Here is a 17,898-nt window from a genome sequence, read left to right on the forward strand (position 1 = left end):
GCATTCTTCTCCAATGCATAACATTCAGTAACATGCTAGAAAATGTTTACACGACAGTCTAGATTTGGATAGGAGCTCTGTGACCAGCCACTTTGTATGCTGCTTTTGGAAGCTACTTGGCTTTGCTCCAGCAAGCATGGCTGAATACTATCAATCTCAAACACATGCTAGATGCTGTATCTCTCCTGACCATTCCCATGGCCATGCTATCCTGACTCGCTCTTCCCACCCTTTTTCCATCTCACTTACCCTGCGTATCTCAGAAAGAGCAAACACACCCATAAGAATGACTGGCTGGTCAGAGGAAACAACAGTCCCAAATCAAATCCTTTGTAATAAATTCCTGATGTATTTTGGAAAATCAGGTCTTACACGAGGCAGCAGGATTCATAAAAAACCTGTTCACATGGCACACATCACTGGAACAATCCAGATCTCTTCTCCAAGAGGTAAAGCCAAAAACAACCATTAATAAAGCTGGAGCCTCCTAGGACACATGTTGATGCGTACGTGTATAAACTGTTACTTCAAAAACAATGCAGTATTCTGTATTCTTTCCAAAAACTTAAGTAATAATGCTTTCCATATGCTCTCAGCTGCTGAAAAAAAGCCCCAAATCACTTTGTAGTTAGCTCATCAGAAGGTATTGAATGAGATTTTCTGCCTTTGCAGTCCTCATTTATCACTGGCAGGTTTGGGGATGGGTTGGGATGCCCACAGACTGTATCTGGAATGCCCTTCACCACTGGATGCTGCACATCAACATCCTGGAGATGACGGCAGGCTTGGTGGCTCCTTTGCCTGTCCTGCAAGCCTGGTGGTGCAGCAGAGGGCTGGACAGGACATCAGCAGAGTAATCCACCAACACGCAGGTGGCCCACTTTGGAAGCACATCATTTCTGGGAGCTGTCAAACTGCCACACGAGCAAACTTGGTGACATTTCTTAAACATTATGCTCATGACAAAGCAACCACAGCAGGTGCCAAGTCGAGAAGCGCGGTCTTATAAAGGCTATCTTGGCTCCTTGACTCACCATATAGGGGAAACACTGCTTGCCACCCGTTTAGGGGCACGTTCAGCTCTTCTAATTTTAACCACCCACGGGCGAGGCGAGGCGCGCTGCCCGCGCTCGGCCCGCACCCCGGGGCGGATGGGGGCGGCGCTGCGGGGCCACTCACCCCGCGGCCTTCGGTGCCCGGCCGGGCGCTGCTCGGCGCTCAGGGGCTCCCACCTGCCCCGCGACACAGCAGCTGCTGCGCGCACCCGGCGGGGCGCGCACCCAGCGGGGCGCGCTCCCGTGGCCCCGCGCCGCACCTCGCGCCGCCCCGCCCCCTGGCGGCCGCGCCTCGCCCCGCGGCCCCCCGGGCCCCCGGCAGCCCGCAGCCCCCCGGGGCCGGCGGGAGGCGCCTGCGCGCTGCGGCCGCTCGGTGCCGGCCCCGGCGCTGGCGCCGCCCGCAGCCTCCCGCCGGCTTCTGCCTATTTTAGTCACAGCGGCGGCGCGGTGGCCGTGGCGGGACGTGGTGCCGGCGGTGCCGGGAGTGGCGAGGAGCGGCAGCGCGAGCCCGTACCCGTCCCGTCCGGGAAACTTTTCCGAGGGCGCGGGGCAGGTAAGGGGCGCTCCTGCCGCCGGGGGCTGCGGGGACGGCCCTGCGGCGGGGAGCGCGGCGGGCAGGGCGGCCGCAGCGGCGCTTTACCTGGGCGGCGGCGGCGGGTGCCCCGGTCGGCTGCGGGCGCCAGCGGCGGCGGGTGCCTGCGCCCCTGTGGCCGCCGGGGGCCCCGCGCCCCCGGCCCCGCCGTCCCCGGGCGGGCGGACGCAGCTGCCGGGCGCGGTGCTGCTCGCCCCGGTCACGGCCCCGACGGGCGCCCGGGGAGCGGGGTCTCCGCTGGCGACCTTCCCGCGGAGAGGCGCAGCCTTGGAAACGGCCCTGCCGAGGGCAAAGGGGCAGGTGGTTTGCTTCATTTTTTAAAATTTTTTTATTGTTACTGTTTTGTATAGGCGGCGGGTCTGGTGTTCGCAGGCTGCGGGCTGAGGTGGCGCTTGGGAGGGCTGCGCCCCCCGGCGCTGCGCGGAGTGTGCCCGGGGCGGGAGGGGGGGGGGGCGCGCCCGGGCCGGGGCCGGGGCCGTGCGGGGGCCCTGGCGGGTGGGCGCGTGCGTTAGGCGTGCGGAACGGGAGTGGTGGTAAGCGTTCCGTAGAATGAAGCGCGGAGTGAGGCTGACAAGTGTCCGCGGTTAGCGGCGCGTTTAGTGGAAGTTAACCTGCCCCAAAGAGCATGGTGAGCTGCATCTTTTCTTACACCGCTTTCGCGTTCACTCCTACTTCACTGTAAAAAGGAAATCGGTAACTTAAGCTGTAATTAACTCGATTACACTAGCACTGTTTGTCTTCAACTCACAAAAGCAAAGAAATTGACTATCTAAATTCCCTATGCAGCTTTTGTGCTACAAGACCATAGAAAAGTAGTTAAAGTTCTGCAGGTATTATAAAAAACCCAACAAATTCGTTGAGCTTGATTTTTATTTTTTTTCTCTTCTGTAGACTCACATTCTGTCTACAAATGATGGACTGTGAAGTTGCAGTGACTATAAAGTTATACAAACATACTCAAGCAGAACTTTGCGAAGCTCACTTGAATAATGTTGAACAGTAAAGCTGTGGGATGTCAGTGGTCCCCGTGAAGTGGGCAGTGACTCGAGTGGGACACAGTGCCCTGTCCCCTCCCGGCTTCGCTGGCCTGTTCTCCTGCTAGAGCCAGCTGCTTTAGATTTTTCTGCTACGTCTGTCTTCTGTGAGCATTGTGTAGGTATCCAGAAAACAGCTATTAGTTTTAAGAACATGTACGGACTAAGTCTTTTGGGAATAGCTTTCAGAAGTTTGGTCTGTTGTGTAAAGATGTCCTGAGCATAGAAAAATGTTGAAGTTCACTGTATTTACGTTCTAGGAATTTGTATTTTCAGTCCTAAAGCCAGGTCAGATTCATGCACAAAGAAATTTAATAGGCTTTGTTTATGTTAACCATACTAATTGCTGATGGATTTAATGTTAAACGTGTCACTGAGTGGTGGGGCTTTTTTTCTTTTTTTTTTTTTTTTTTTTACATTTGTTGTTTGGATTCCCCCCCCCCCCCCCCCCCCCCCCCGCCTTGTTTGGACAACAAGTTGGCTTGAGTTTTCAAACACTTAGTTTGGTAAATATCAGTCTGTATGATGGAAAAAATACTAGATATTAAAACATACTCTTTTAATTATTTGTCTTACGCTCCATAAAGCTTCCATTTAAGTTGATACTTTCCCAATTATTCCAAAATGATTTGACTGTGTTGGTTGTATTTTTGTCTCCTGATATTGATACGTCTTCATGTATTGAAGACTTAAGCTTAAGACTTCAAAATGTGCTATGTTGATCCTTAGTCGACATAACCCTAAATTAAAATTTTTAAAGGTCTGATTCTGTAGTGAGAAAACTAATTTTTGGATCTCTGAGGTAGCAGAGGGTAGGAAATGAAAATCGCTTGTTCCTGTGTTGAACAGCACCTTTTTTTTTCTAATTCTTCAGTGTTATTTGACAACAGTAGGCGTTAGGACTAAAGAATTGATCTAAAATTACAGAGATGTTACTTTGAATTTGTCTTTCTGGTGTTACCTGTGGACAAACATTGTAGGTTACACCTTGTAACCCTGCCTGCCTTTATTGTTGATTCTCAAGCAGGCTCCCTAGTTGAAATTCATGGGCAGCTTTCCTTCAGAGCCACAATCTGTCCTTGAGTCATTTTGCAGATAGCATCAATCTATTTCTCCCAGCTTTAAAATACTATCATGACAGAAGGTCTTCAGCTTTCTGCTGTTTTGTGGTACGTTAGTAATGCTGTAATGTTTGTGAGTAGTAAGTTCAAATGTGTTCATGTAAGGACTTCAAGGTATTAAAGGCAAAGCTTATAAAAATTAAAAAAAAAAAAACCCAAACAAACCAGCCCCCCCCCCCCCCCCCCCCCCCCAAAAAAAACCAACAAAAAACCAAACAAAAACCACAAAACAAAAAACCACAAGAAATGGAGGTGGCTAGTTTCTGGTTCGTGGGTTCTAATTTAGGCAGCCAAGTAGGTTGCCCAGACTTTCAAAAGCATTGACCATCCTGTTGTTACAGCTGTGGACACTTGATGGCTTTAAATGACTTGGTCAACACTTGCAGAAACATCTTCCCATTATGACAGTTTGTGGCATCAGTACCTATGGCTGAGGAGGGGAGTGGTGTTTTGGCAGGGATGTAAAAGAATGAGATTGTCACATGTTGGAGTTAATTTGCCTTGTTGGGTTTCCCCATTTTCAAATGTGTGGTGCTTTACAGCCAAGATTTAAAGAGTAAGGTAGCCTCTCTTCTTGATGCAGTACTAAATTTTGCTATTAAAAAATCAAGCATCTGGAAAGCTTTCTTGATTTGTAATCAGTTGCAGCTGAAGTTACTTCTTGCAGCCTGTTTTGATCTTGAGGTGAGTTGGTGGACTTAGAGCTGGTTCTGTATCTGTCTGTGAGTTCTGTTGGCATGTTAAGCGGTGCTTTTATTGGCAGATGGCTGGACAGTGAAAGACCGAATGTAGATAAGAGACTCTGCTGATAACTGTTTGCAAAAGATCTAGAGGTACTGCTGGTCCAGTGTAACAAGTTTATATTGTTTGAAAACAGGAGCACAACGATGAGATGTGTGTTAGTCTTAACACAAACTGTTACCCAGCTAGCAATTACCTTCTGTTTATGAACACATTAAAATGCCAGTCCTGCAGCTTCGTACGGGCTCGCGCTTTGGCTCTGTGTGCGAGCAGCTTTGTCCAGACAGCAAAGCTGCTCTTTTGGCTCTGTTGCTAAATTCATTCAAAAGAGCTGACATAAAATAAGACCATGTTTGGATGATGCCTGTATGATACCTGGGCCGTGAATTTGGGCACAATGATTATTGGTAACAATTTAATGTTGAACTTGTTTATGCCAACAAAGCATACTTTAATTACCTTTGTGAATAACTGTAGGAGCAAAGAGAGGAAAGTGAGCTTTTAATGAAATAAGTGAATTACGTATTTTGGTAAGAATTACATTTTTTTTCTTTGATAATAACTTCTATCCAGATATGGATAGCGCTATGTCAGTGTTAGTGTTTGATCATGCAAGATGCCTCTGCGTGTTCTGTAGTGTACCTTAGCTGTGACGGGCTCTGGGCATCAGAGAGGATCTATCAGAGGGTTGAGGTTTTCTTCCTGATTTCTTCCTCCTTTAAAAAGGTGTTTAAAAGATTGATCGATTTCAGAACCTGTCCACCTTGCTTATATCTTGTACACAGGTTTATTAGGAGAAAGGTAGTGAAAAGAATGGATAAAACAGCTCAAAATTACTTCACAGCCCAAGAAGCATTCTCAAGTAACAGAAAGATGCTGAGTGTATTCCAGTCCGCAGGAAATACTGAGTGTATTAACTGTGACTCAGAATTGTCTGCTGAGCAGATGAATTACATGACAGTTAGGAAGCACACACAGCAGGGACGTGCACTGTCTCTGCAGAATGTACTTGAATGCAAATCCTGTGGTGTTGCGTGTTACGGAGCCTGTTTGCTCAGTGATACATGCGCCTATTTCATTTAACTAGACTGAAGCTGAGCTCCCTGCTGTGGCAGTGGGGGACCATAGGTGTCTTACTGGAAGCAGGGTTTTCCTGTGGTTTTGACAGCCCATCTAGGAAAAGTTGTGTTCCTCTGGCTGGGAGTGTCTTGAAATCTTCCAGTTTTTCTTTTTAGTTTGTTTTTAATAGGAATTTTTTACTTTGTATTGGAAAGATATTTCCCACAGATATATTCTTAATTGGTGTGAAAGGAAAATATGCTAGACTTGCTATTACCACAGCAACAACAAAACCCTATGTATTTTTAGATTAGAAATCAGCTTTTTTAATTGTCTCCTTTTCTCCAGGAGTTCCACAGACAACCAAAGGTCTTGCAAGCTTGCTCATACTAGGTAGACCAAATGATTTCCTTGAAAGACTAGCAGCCTCTGTAACTTACCAGCCTGGGCATCTCCCTTTCTGATTTGGTAGCATCTGATCAGCTAGCAGGAGAAATGGTAGTTTTTATTTACTGTTCTCAGAAGTGTTTTGGGGTTTTTTGCCTACTCTGGTCAATGTGTGCAAGATGATATGTGGCTTAGGACACTTCCAAATGATCCCGCAAGAAAGCCAAAAATTGAAGCTTTCTCTGTTTTCAGTTTTCGTGTGGCTTGTTGGCTTTTTTAATTAACCAAACAGCACATGTTCCTCCTTTAAGACCTTCCATTCCTTATTTAGACGAACAGCTTTATGTAGTACGTCTCCTTTATGGTGTATAAACTTATTTTCTTTTTTCTTTCTCATCTAGGTTGTTAAATTCTCTTATGTATTCACTTTACGTAAGATTGTGGACCTATTCGATAAATGGTAGACCAAAATGGGATATTTTTTTTAAATTTGTGTACTAGGAACAATACAAAAAATGGAATGTTTTACTGAGCAATGACAGTCATAGTAGCTAGTCTTCAGACAGCATTGTTCATGTGCCTACAGTCCAAACTTCAAAATGTACCGTTCTTAAAACCTAGCACTTAGGTGAAAGAGATAGTAAAGCTTTACTGAACTATAGATCTAGCTTACCCTTTTAAAGCATTTGTAGATTTGTTCTGTGAATGATAACAAAAAATATATCCTGGGAAGAGAGGCAGTAGTCTAAAATCCATTTGTATGTCTAATATATTTCAGTTTAATGCTCAGTGATTATTTTCTTTTTTTTCTTCTCATTGCAGGAGTCTCCAAGATGAACACTACAGTAATGAGCCCACTCACTGTTACTCCACTAGATTTTATTCCAGACTTTAAAAATGCAACTCTTGTGCCTTTCAATGAGACTGCATGTGAAAACTGGAAGGAGATTCATCATCTTGTTTTCCACGTGGCAAATATTTGTTTTGCAGTTGGACTGGTTATTCCAACTACTCTGAATCTTCATATGATCCTTCTGCGAGGTCTGCTCACCATAGGTAGGAGAATTGTAGGAGAGATTTGCAGCCTTCCTTTGACAGAAAAAGCAGTTCATGGCCATTACGGAGCTGGTCTCTTCAGCTTGTGGTGAAATTAGAGCCCATATTCATGATTGTTGTACTCTGCTCAAGGTGTTCTTGGTATAGATGGGGGTCTGTTCTGACCCTGACATATTTTTTCTTTTTTTTTTTTTTTTGAAAAGGTTATATGTGCCTAGGCTCTTAATTTCCCAGAAACGTAACTTATGATTTCAGCTCTGTGAACATGCCAGCTTGAATACAAGTGGACCCCACTTACTTTAGATACTTTAGATGTGACTGGCTGCTTAAAATTAATTAAATTGCAAATCACAGTTAAGTCTATGGATCCTTAAGACCTTAATTTTAGGTTTCAAGTAAGTACTGGGACTATGTATTGGCTGGTGCACTGGCTTAGTGTGTCTGCAGTAGGTGAGGGTTTTCCCTGAGATTAATGTCGGCCCACCTGTTCTTTAAATGTGGCTTCAAACACATGGCACTAGAGGGTCACCAGCATTATTTTCATTGCCTATTTAGAAGCACAGGCTTTCGGTATGGAGGGCATTCAGTGTTCTGAAGACAGTTATGTTTCTTCCACCACTGTAGGCATCTTGCAACACCAAAATTTGACTTCAGAGGAAAAACTAAATTTGGCATGCTTGAGACTGTGCAAGTGTGGTTTGATTTGTAATGCTTTTGCAGTCCCACAGCTGTTTTAAAGCCGCTGTACTTGTGTGGGACAAGGTCTTTGTGATCAAAAGAGGAGGAGTAGCAGCTCATTGCAGTGTAAGGAAGATAAACTCTACTGTATCACAACACAGAGCATGTTTAAGTATTTTAAAGTGAGAATGCTTATTTTATGATAGGACTTCTATGGTTGAGCTTACAATGATCTTCCCTCTTTTTTTTTATAGCTATTATAGGATAACTTATTAAAACAAACTGCACTGACCAAGGGTCTGAGCAATGCAAGATTTTTTTTTTTCAGTCTTGTGTATCTCTCCTTTTAAAAGCAAAAGGACCTCTGCACTTGCTGAGCCTGCCCCTTTGATCTGTAGGTCTTGTATTTTGATCAGATATGGAATCAGAGTTTTGCAAGCTTGAGGTGGCAGCTGGAAGCAGACTTAATCTGTGGGCAGCATAAGTAATAAAGCCTAGTTTCTAGGGATCTGTCCCCTTTGCTTTGATGGCCTTGCCCCACCTCTGTGCTGCTCCATGATATTGCTGCTTTTTAATATTTCCAGACCTCATACCCTCCTTTCCCTTATAATCTAATTAACCAGCTGATCAAGAGTCACCTTATTTTGATCTTTCTGATCTGTGTGTAAATGGTGCCTGGCCAATTAACAACCCAGACAGAATAGGTAATACTAATTTCATGAATCATCATCTTCAAGGAGAAAGGGGAAGGGACGCTAATTTGGTACCTTGTCCCTTATTGTCTTTGCACAAAACTTAAGGGAAAACAGATCTGTGACCTCTACAGCTCACAGTTACCTGGGAGAGGCTCACTGTTGCATAATCATTTGATAAGTATTGTCTTTGTAAGCTAGAATAGAATCCTTAAAGAGAAGGCGTGCTGTATGATCTAAAGCAAATGTCACTACTCAAAGTAAAGCAGCTAAAAAAAAAAAAAGAATAAGCATTTGAAATTTCCTCTTTGTCATACAAGAGAATTCAGGTTCCTGCTGTGACCTTGTCAAAATGCAGCAATAATAATTAGTTTAAATACTCAGAAATACCTACATATGACTTTAGGAGGTTTTTGTGCAAGTACTGCCCATTAGGTAGGTATGAATGCTACTGATACGAACAGCAAGCATTCATTTCTAAGCTCTTACTTGTCTAATTAATGCAATACTAGCAACAAAGCTTTGTGAGCTGCTTATTTTTTTATTTTTTCTTTTTTTTTACTTAAGATACTGTTTTCCCCCATCCCATTTCTACTTCATTTTAGTAACAGACCATCGTGGGCTGCACCTTTCTGCTCTCTCCAGTCCTGATCTGAATTATTGTTGCTCCAGTATTGCAGTCGCGTGCACTAGGACTGCAGTCTGCTGCCAGCCTGCCCTCAGTGCCTGTTGGTAGCATTGTAGTGATTAGCTCCGCTATAACTGCATGCGTTGATCCACAGAGCCTAACTGTAGTAAAGCTTGTAGAATATGTTGCTTTTCAGTGTAATTGCACCCAGTGGACACAATCTTGATGGCTTTTTACAAATGTGTTTATTGTTCAGTGAAATTTAACTTCCTTTTTCTCGTTTTACAGGATGTGCATTGTTCATCATCTGGGCTACACTCTATCGTTGTGCCTTGGACATAATGATCTGGAATTCTGTATTTTTGGTTGTCAACCTCTTACATTTCATATACCTAGTGTATAAAAGAAGACCGGTATGTATAATGGCTAAATTGCACGTGCAGTCTAGTAAGATGAAAGAAAAAGGAAGTTTTGCCCATGTTTGCTGGGCAAACCAATGAATTGCACAGTAGTTCTTGAATTAAGACAGGAGTTCTTTGGACAAAGTCAGTTAGCTGCTTCAGGAAAGATCCAGACTATAAGTATGGTCTGATGCAGTACATGATTATTTCCCTGAAATCCATATTCTTGAAAAATGATTTGACTTCAGAAGTTACTATTGGCTGCTTTTGGCTATTGGGTTTAGTTTTGGTGGTAAGGAAGGGGTTACACTGTTTCTTTGCAGAGAGAGCAGAAATGGTAGTTTGGGGTTGGTGTGGCGGGGTTTTTGTCATATTCTCTACCCTCCTACCCACGAGAGTACATGCATACAGATCTCCTGAAATAAAATCCTATTATGGTACTTAAAACTGAGCATTCCAGGACAGTAATCTTTGGGAGTTTGGGGAGTATCAAACTTTCCTAGCTCACTTAAGTCGAATATCCTCTGTGGTGGGAAAGGAGGCAGATGAGTGACAAGTACCCTTATAGCCTGTTATTTCAACCTTAGAACAAATGTTGATGTCTGTTTATAAATGACCTTCACACTCCTTGCTGGCAAGTGCTTTAGCCCACATGTTTTGTACTGCCACATTCCTCTTAAATGCAAATGAAAGGTGAGATACTACTACCCTTTTTTAACATCTGAGATAAGCAGCACAATTGGGTAAGGTGTGGGAAAGTATTAAGTGAGATGATGCTTCCTTCTATCCCATTTAGTGCATTCATTGAGTTTTGAGGGTCATGTCTGGGAATTTTGCAACTCCAGCAGCCTTCAGAAGGATGCATTGGGATTACTTTTGTCAAATGTACTCGAAGAATATATTTGAAATGTATACCAAAAATAGAGGATTCTTTGCCCTGCCTTCAGCTAACTGTATATCCACTAGAAAATCAACTTATTTTGTTAGAACTCATCCAGAAGTGTATTCTGTTTCTACAAAATGATTAGCAGCCCAACCTTCTGTTGGTATATGCACATGAAAACCAGATACTCTTTAATGTAACAGTTGCTCTTATGTGCCAATCAAATATTAATGAAGTGCTAAGTGTTCAAAATGTTAATATTCTGTAGTCTCTGAAATCTAAGGCAGATTTGTAATGTGAAGGCTAAAGGAATATATATGGGGTTACATTATCAGCAGAATAACTTTGCCTTTGCTCAAAATCAGACACATTCTGGAAGTGTATAATAGCTGGAAATAAGTTCTTCACCAAATCAATGCAGCCTGTGCAAGAAGGCAGCTAGGAAATTGGCAACCTTCTCCTTTCCTGGCAAGGCAGCATAAAGCTTGACTTCTATCTTGCCTAGGTGATAGCTTAAAACTAGCTAGACTGATCTACTAGTAGACACTTATAGATGTGTAGTAAGTATTTCTAGTCATTTAAATTAATCTTGGAGATTAATCTTCCTGGTGAAAGGATACGTTCCTCTTTGGTTTGTGTTGCTAATGCTGTTATTCTAGCCTATTCGGTCCATTTAGTCATCATCAAGACCTAGCAGTGTGGTGAGACTGCACCATGTTTCTGCTAGTCAGCCATAGCTGTGATGACCAGTGCACCACATAGAGTAGTAACAGCTGTGATAATGATAATGTAGAGCCAGTGAAGCCAGACTCTACATGTTTGTGTCTGCAGTTTAGATATCCTGCACAGGTGCTCTGGTTTTTAGTATGGAATGAGCTCATGTTGCGTTCTTTTCCCGCAGTGAAGCCAGAGTTAACATGTTCTGCTTCCCCTCAACCAACCCACCAACTGAGCCTTTTAATATCATCTTGAGGCCTCTAGTCCTTTATCAGGTGGGGCAGGAACTGGCTAACAAAGTCAGAAGTTATTGCTAAAGGCAGGAGTGCACAGCTGATACAAACTTTCTTCCCTAGAAAACCAAGCCTTAAAATTTACCTGTATTTTTAAAAGTGAGTTGTGGCATGTGTCCTTACAATTGGGTTTGTACTCCTATCAAAAATCTGAATAAAAGGTTATCGGACAGTAAAGGAGCATCTTGGGGAGGAGAACACACTGTGTTGTGCTTGAGTAAAAGAAAAAAAACACCTTACAATGTGTAAATCAATCCTAAATGAAGAAAAACATTTTATTCTATGATCACAGTTGCGTACTAAAAGCTATGTTAGCACGGGCTGGGGTTTTTTTATGCATCACGGTATAGACTTCATCCTGTGATGAAAATAAGTGCCGCTTATTTTCACTAAATTCTCTAGTAAATTTGTTAGCAGGTTTATAGGGGTTAGGGTAAGTGGTAGAAGTAGATTAAGTACTCTATAGGTGGGTTTAAAAAGAAGGAATTGTGTAAGGACATGAAACTTGACTCAGACTGTCAGTTGCCAAAGTTGGTGGAAAATTACCTGTATTGGAGAGCAAAGTTAAAGGCAGGTCCTCCACTCCTTCCTCTATTTCTGTAGCCCTTCCATGCTGGCTATGTAAGCACAGCAGAACTGAGGCACTTGGCACTGCCATAGACTGCACTATACACATGTGGTGCAAAACCACAGCTGTTTTTATATAGAGTAAACTAGAATTCTAGGCAGAGAATGTTAGAGGAAATAATAGGGAAAACAGACTTCGGGTGTCTTCTAAAATGCTGTGCAAGGTAAGGCTTTCAACTTAAGTAGAGCTAGAGCAAGCTATCAAAGGAAGAATAATTTAATGAAAAAGAGGTGGTAGAAAGGCTGAAATCTACAGTATGGCTAAAAACAACGGCAGAGCAAACTCTGGTAGGCAACCACAGTATATAAAAAGAGGCTAAAGGTTAAATTGTATCTGTCTACAACAAGTTGATAGATTGAGTACATCTACTTGAGTACATGTGTTAAAGGAAGAGTTCTACCTACAGCGATGTTCTTCCAGTATGGAGCACAGATTCACCGAAAAGTTACCATCTGCAGAGCTACATGACCTTTACGACTTACAGCTTAGCCAAGAGTTACTTCTGATAGACTAGCCACGTAGTGGTGTTTCTTTGTATATTGAGACTTAAAATAATTTCAGTAATTTCCTTTCCATTAAGTTTAAGAAATTACAGTATTTTTGAACGTTACATGGTAAAATACACTATTTTAACTGGTGTAATACATAATACTTCCAGTAATTATCTTTAAATCAGGTTGTTTTTAAAACACATTGAGATGATATGGAAAGGTCTTTTTTTTTAAACTTTTTTTTCCCAGAAAGACCTGGAAGGAAACTTAGTGTAAGATAAGTTCTAGGGTTTTTTCCTTTAGAGTTTTGATTCAAGGAACATAAATTGGGCAGAACTTCTAAGAGTGAATAATAGTTGAATTGTTCAACAGCTTTGGGTGGGAACGGATGAGAAACCTAAGCCTGGATGGTTTTTCCATTCCACAGTGTAAGTTGTGAATAAAGAAGTGTAGCATCTGGCTCTTGTTAGAGCATACCTAAATACTTCCCATGTCCTGGCAAGAACACCAAGCAGTTGTTTGGACCCAACTTGATCTATGGTGTGGAAGCTGTCCAGACAGCCACACTCCTGCTGCTCTGGCTCCTGAACAAAACCAGAGGAGAGCAGGGCTGCTGAGGGGGCAGAGTTCCCCCCGCACCTGTAGGCACAACCTTGTGCTCTGGCTGCTGGTGCTTGAAGTGTGGTTTAGCCACAGACTGTGCTGTTAAACTTCATGTTAGAACATCGAAGGAGCACTTGTACAGCTAGATACCTACTCGGAGGCAAGCTAACAGGCCTGGCATTCACCTGAGTGCAGTGCCTGCCACGTGGAGTGTTATTGCTTGACTTTGTCCTAAATTGGATACATCATTTGGGGACTCTCCCAGCCAAGGTCCTGGGCTTGTGCTTGAGTCCAGCAATGCTTAAATAGTCTTCATGATGGTGAGTTTCGAGTATTTTTTATTTTATATTCTAATCTGTCTAGGTCTCTGCATGACTCCTATCACTGTATCTGACTGTGGCCTAGGATTTGTGCTTTAAGCTAATGTGGACCATGTTACAGTAAATGTAAAACTACTTATTTCACTCTTGTCCCTATATGGATGTCTGCACTGAGCTTTTTCTTTCTGTCCATGGCAAAACACAGTATTGATCCACAGGAAAGGACAAGAAAAAATTCTCAAATTAAAAATAAAGCATTGGAAAGATCTAATGAAAAATCAGTCCTGGACGGTGATAGTACTTAATGACAGATAATAAATAGTTGAAATCAACTGCATTTAGAAGTTTTCTGCATGTATATGTTAACTCTGTGCTTCCCACCATGATCAAAATATGATTTTCCACCAATGCCATGAACAACAAAAGTGGCATGTTTGAATTTTTAGTTTCCTCTTCCTTGTTTGGTCAGATAAAATTTCTCTGGCACATAGGTTGTGGATAGTCATTTAACCCTGACCTTTGTAGATGTGCACACTCCTCTTCCAAAATACCTTTTTGTGGTGGTAAAGCTTGCAGCATTTAGTTCAGATCAGTGCCCCCAGGGCCATACTCCAGATCTTGAACAGAATGAAGAAGCTTGCAGGAACGGCCTTCATGTGAAAACTGTCAAGGTGCTCCTTCTGGTGAGACTGGAGTTACTACCAGAAGAACTGCCTGAAACCAAATGTTCATTTTTAGAGTCAACAAAACCGATGACTGCGTCTTGACAATCTCTATAATTTTAGGTAGAGAACAAAGTAAAATTATGAAAACACCACCACACATGCCTTTACTGAATCTCTCTCTTTTGCCTTCCATCATCTGCAATATTTAATTACTTGCTAGAGACAGAAGTGTGCAGGGAGTAGAAACAGTAAAATGGATGAGGAGTATCAAATACTTTTAACTGGAAAGTGCTCTACATGGGCATTAACTGTTGTCTTAGGTGGTCTCAATCACATTCTGGTACTTGCCTTGAAAATGACATCGTTCAGGACATGGACACTCCTAGAAATGAATGACCTCTGAGAGGAAGCATGTAATACATGTAATGTCTAACAATTAAGAGCACTTTCAGAGGTTACAAATAATTATTTGTGGTCTCTGCTTCTGTGACAGTTTTACCTTACAAAATAGTAATTAGAATAATTTTGTCTTGCTTCATCCATCTCCAAATTAAGCTTATAGTTTAAGCTCGTTGCCTGCCCGCCCATCCAAAGAGGCGATGGTGCCATCCCTCTCCAGTGCCTGGAGAGAGAGCAAGCCTACGCAACCCTTATAAAGCTAGGTTAGTAGTTTGTATAGTCATAGGTGAGATGCACTTTGTTGCTGCTCTCTAGCAGTATGAGGGGGAAGAAAGCATCAAATTTGTTCATACTAATCTTAGCTGTTAATGCAATGGAGAGCTGGAGTCTGGCTTTCAAAAGACTTGTATTCCTACCACTGCAGGTGTGGTCTGAGCACTGTGGGGACTTGGCTTCTTTGAAAACTGGGCTCTGTACACCTGGTAAATTATGTAGGTTTAAACACTAGCTGAAGTTATATGGAAACAGGATAATACCCAAAACAATGTATGAGTCTCTCTGTCGCAGACTATGCTCAGCAAGGTTACTTGAAGTGATGCCTGGTAGTCACACATGTCTCTCTAGCGGTCTTACATATTTGGTTTATTATGAACTTGGCAGCTGTTTTTAAGTGCTTTTTCTATAGAAAGCTAGAGAATGGGGAGGGGGGTGGAAATTCTTAGGAACTGATTTTGAATGAGATTTTCTGTCTGTAACTGTTGTATTGCCCATCTCAAAATCAATTTTATTTAGTCATCCTCACAAATGACCTTTTTAAGGAAAGAAAGGAATGGAAGAATAATTACAAGTTAGTCGTATTACAGAATGAATAATTGATATGTTCAGTTGTTAAATATTTATTTTCTTAAACGGAGCATGCAAAATAGCAGCAAGTTTCTTTTCTGACCAGAATATTATTTCTGTGGTTTTGACTCCTTGGAGCTTTACAGGTTTGGCTTTTTTAGCCTGAGTGGAAGCTGAAAGAGGTAATCGGTGTCTCTGTAGAGCTCTGACTCGAAGCTCTGGCAACATCCCAGAATTATTTCAACCACTGCTGAACAAAACATTACACCTACCCGTATGGCTCATTTGGAATATGACTGCAAGCATGACTGGAGGAGCAGTCAGCTGTGCCTGCAAAGGGTGAATAGGCTGTTACGAGGGAGACCATCTAAAGTGTATCTACAGTGTCCAGTTAAGAAAGTTGTTATGCCTGCTTTCTCTTATTATACATTAGAGGAAGACCATGAAACCTGAATTATGTACTAGTTAAGGGATTGCATTAACACTCCAGGGCCAAGTTCTGTCCTCATGTCTGTATGCGTTGTTTTGAAATCGGGAGTCTAGTCTTGGGAGCTACATACATGTTCACCTGAGAAAGAAATTTATCTTTCTTTGAGTTGCAGTGGTCATGTAGAGAAAGAGGTGCAAATTAAATTTGTATGGCTGTTAAAAATGAGAGAGTTCCTCGAAAACCCACTGGCAAAACAGTCACCTAACTTCCCAGGTATATGGAATGTATTTTGAAATCAAACGGTTCAGGGCAATCCCCAACTCAATACAATTTCTCTTGACAGTTTAAATTTAATCTTGGGTTTGTCCATGTAGATGTCTTCTGAGGTATTAAAGACTGTGGCATAAGGAACATACAGGAAACTAAAAATCTGTTTTTCCTATTAATATAGTCACTGGTGGAAGATGTAATTAGCAATTGATTCAGTGTGAAACTAGTGTAACTTCAGGCCAGGTGACATGCTGGACGTATGTAAGTCCTTGACCCTGATGGCATGTGCCCATGAGTGCTGCTGTTGCTGTAAGGCCACTCTCGATAATCTTTTAACAACCGTGGTGACTGGGAGAAGTGCCTGTGGTGTGGGGGAAAGCAAATGCTGCTCCTTTCTTCAAAAAAGAGCAAGGAGAAGGACCCAGGGACCTGCAGGCTGGTCAGCCTCACCTTGATCCCTGAGGTGGTGGTAGAATTGCTAATCCTGGAAACCATTTCTGTGTACTTGACGGACAAGAAGGTGGTCAGGAGCAGACAGCATGGATTCATCAAGGGGAAGTCATGCTTAACCAACCTGATACTGTTCTAAATGAAACAACTGGCCGGATAGTTGAGAGTGGTGAATATTGTCTACCTTAGCTTTTGTAAGGCTCTCAAGACTCTCCTGGGGAAGGAATAGTGGGTACCTGACAGTTTCAAGCCCTCATGGGCCTCAGATAGCCTAGGGCCTCCCATGGTCATTCTGGATTGCCCACCTCCTCCAGCCACTCTTGGCTGCCATCAGTAGAAAAGTGATTCCTGGACTCCTGTGTTGCGGTCTTCTCTCCTCCCCTGTTTTGAATATTTCAATATTTAAAAAAATTTAGAAAAACGTGTAAACTTGGAATATTCTCCTTTGAAGTGTTGACTTTTTCCTGCTTTTTTTTTTTCTTGGTTGCTTTTCCTTATTCTCTGTCTGTGTACGTTTTATCTTTTCATTATCTGATGCTTATTGTTCTCATTTGTTTTCCTCCCGGAAAATATGCAGGCTTTGTTCAGGCTGCCTCTGCTTTCAGAGAGGCTGGGACACTGTCTCGTTCCTTGCGGCTGTCATTCAGGAAAGGCTTCCAGGCTTGGGATTTCAGCCAGCATCCTTTCCCTCATTGCCACTGCCTAAGTTTGGGTGGGCTCCTAGATGTGGGGTGTTCAGCTGGCAATGTTTTTATTTTTTCCCTCCCTCATCACACGTGGTTTCAATACGACGGGTTTGTTTTTCAGGACTTGCTTTTCTACTGCAAGTAAGCCAAGACGGTCAGGGATGAAAGGGGCTGCTGTGAGAGCCTGAGAGATGGCCAGAATGAGGTGTGCAAGTGGTGTGAAAAATGCAGGCAACCTCCTTTTCCCCCCCCGTATAATTTTGGCCCAAGTCCTATTCTCTGTTACATCAACAGAAGTCTCAGAAGACTCCTTGTGTCTGATTTAATCTGCCATTTGGATGCAACAGCATTCTAAAGCACCAGTGTGCCAGCCTGGCTAATTTTAGATAAGGTTTTGGTCACCCTGTCATAGGCAGTGTTTGTGGACAGTTGTCACATGTTTACCATTTTTTTCCTTGCCTAAGCATAACAAAAAAAGATGTTTCTCAAATGTAGCAAGTAAAGCATGCATGCAGTCTTACACTTCTTTTAACTAACCTGTCTGTGTTTATTGATGTGTTTTGTTTTTGCAATCTAGATCAAGATAGAGAAGGAGCTTAGCAGCCTCTACAAGAGAATGTTTGAACCTCTCCATGTGCCTCCAGAGCTCTTCCAAAGACTGACTGGACAATTCTGCAACATTCAGACTTTAAAGACAGGTCAAGCCTATGCTGCCGAAGATAAAACATCAGTTGATGATAGGCTAAGCGTCCTGCTGAAGGGGAAGTAGGTTCTAT

At 42.7% G+C, this 17,898-nt stretch overlaps 1 protein-coding gene across 3 annotated transcripts in view; it reads left to right on the forward strand.

Moving 5' to 3' along the window:
* Positions 1–1,505: 1,505 nt before the first annotated feature.
* Positions 1,506–17,898, forward strand: part of BVES (blood vessel epicardial substance) — a 30,748-nt gene continuing 14,355 nt past the window's right edge. For all 3 annotated transcript variants that reach the window (XM_056344375.1, XM_056344376.1, XM_056344377.1), the window contains exons 1-4: positions 1,506–1,608; positions 6,812–7,045; positions 9,332–9,456; positions 17,700–17,887. In XM_056344375.1, coding sequence (XP_056200350.1) covers positions 6,823–7,045; positions 9,332–9,456; positions 17,700–17,887 — 536 coding nt within the window. In that variant the 5' untranslated portion in view covers positions 1,506–1,608; positions 6,812–6,822. The remainder of the gene's footprint in view (positions 1,609–6,811; positions 7,046–9,331; positions 9,457–17,699; positions 17,888–17,898) is intronic.

The sequence above is a fragment of the Falco biarmicus genome, chromosome 6 (assembly GCF_023638135.1).
Source record: "Falco biarmicus isolate bFalBia1 chromosome 6, bFalBia1.pri, whole genome shotgun sequence".
Taxonomy (NCBI): Eukaryota; Metazoa; Chordata; class Aves; order Falconiformes; family Falconidae; genus Falco; species Falco biarmicus.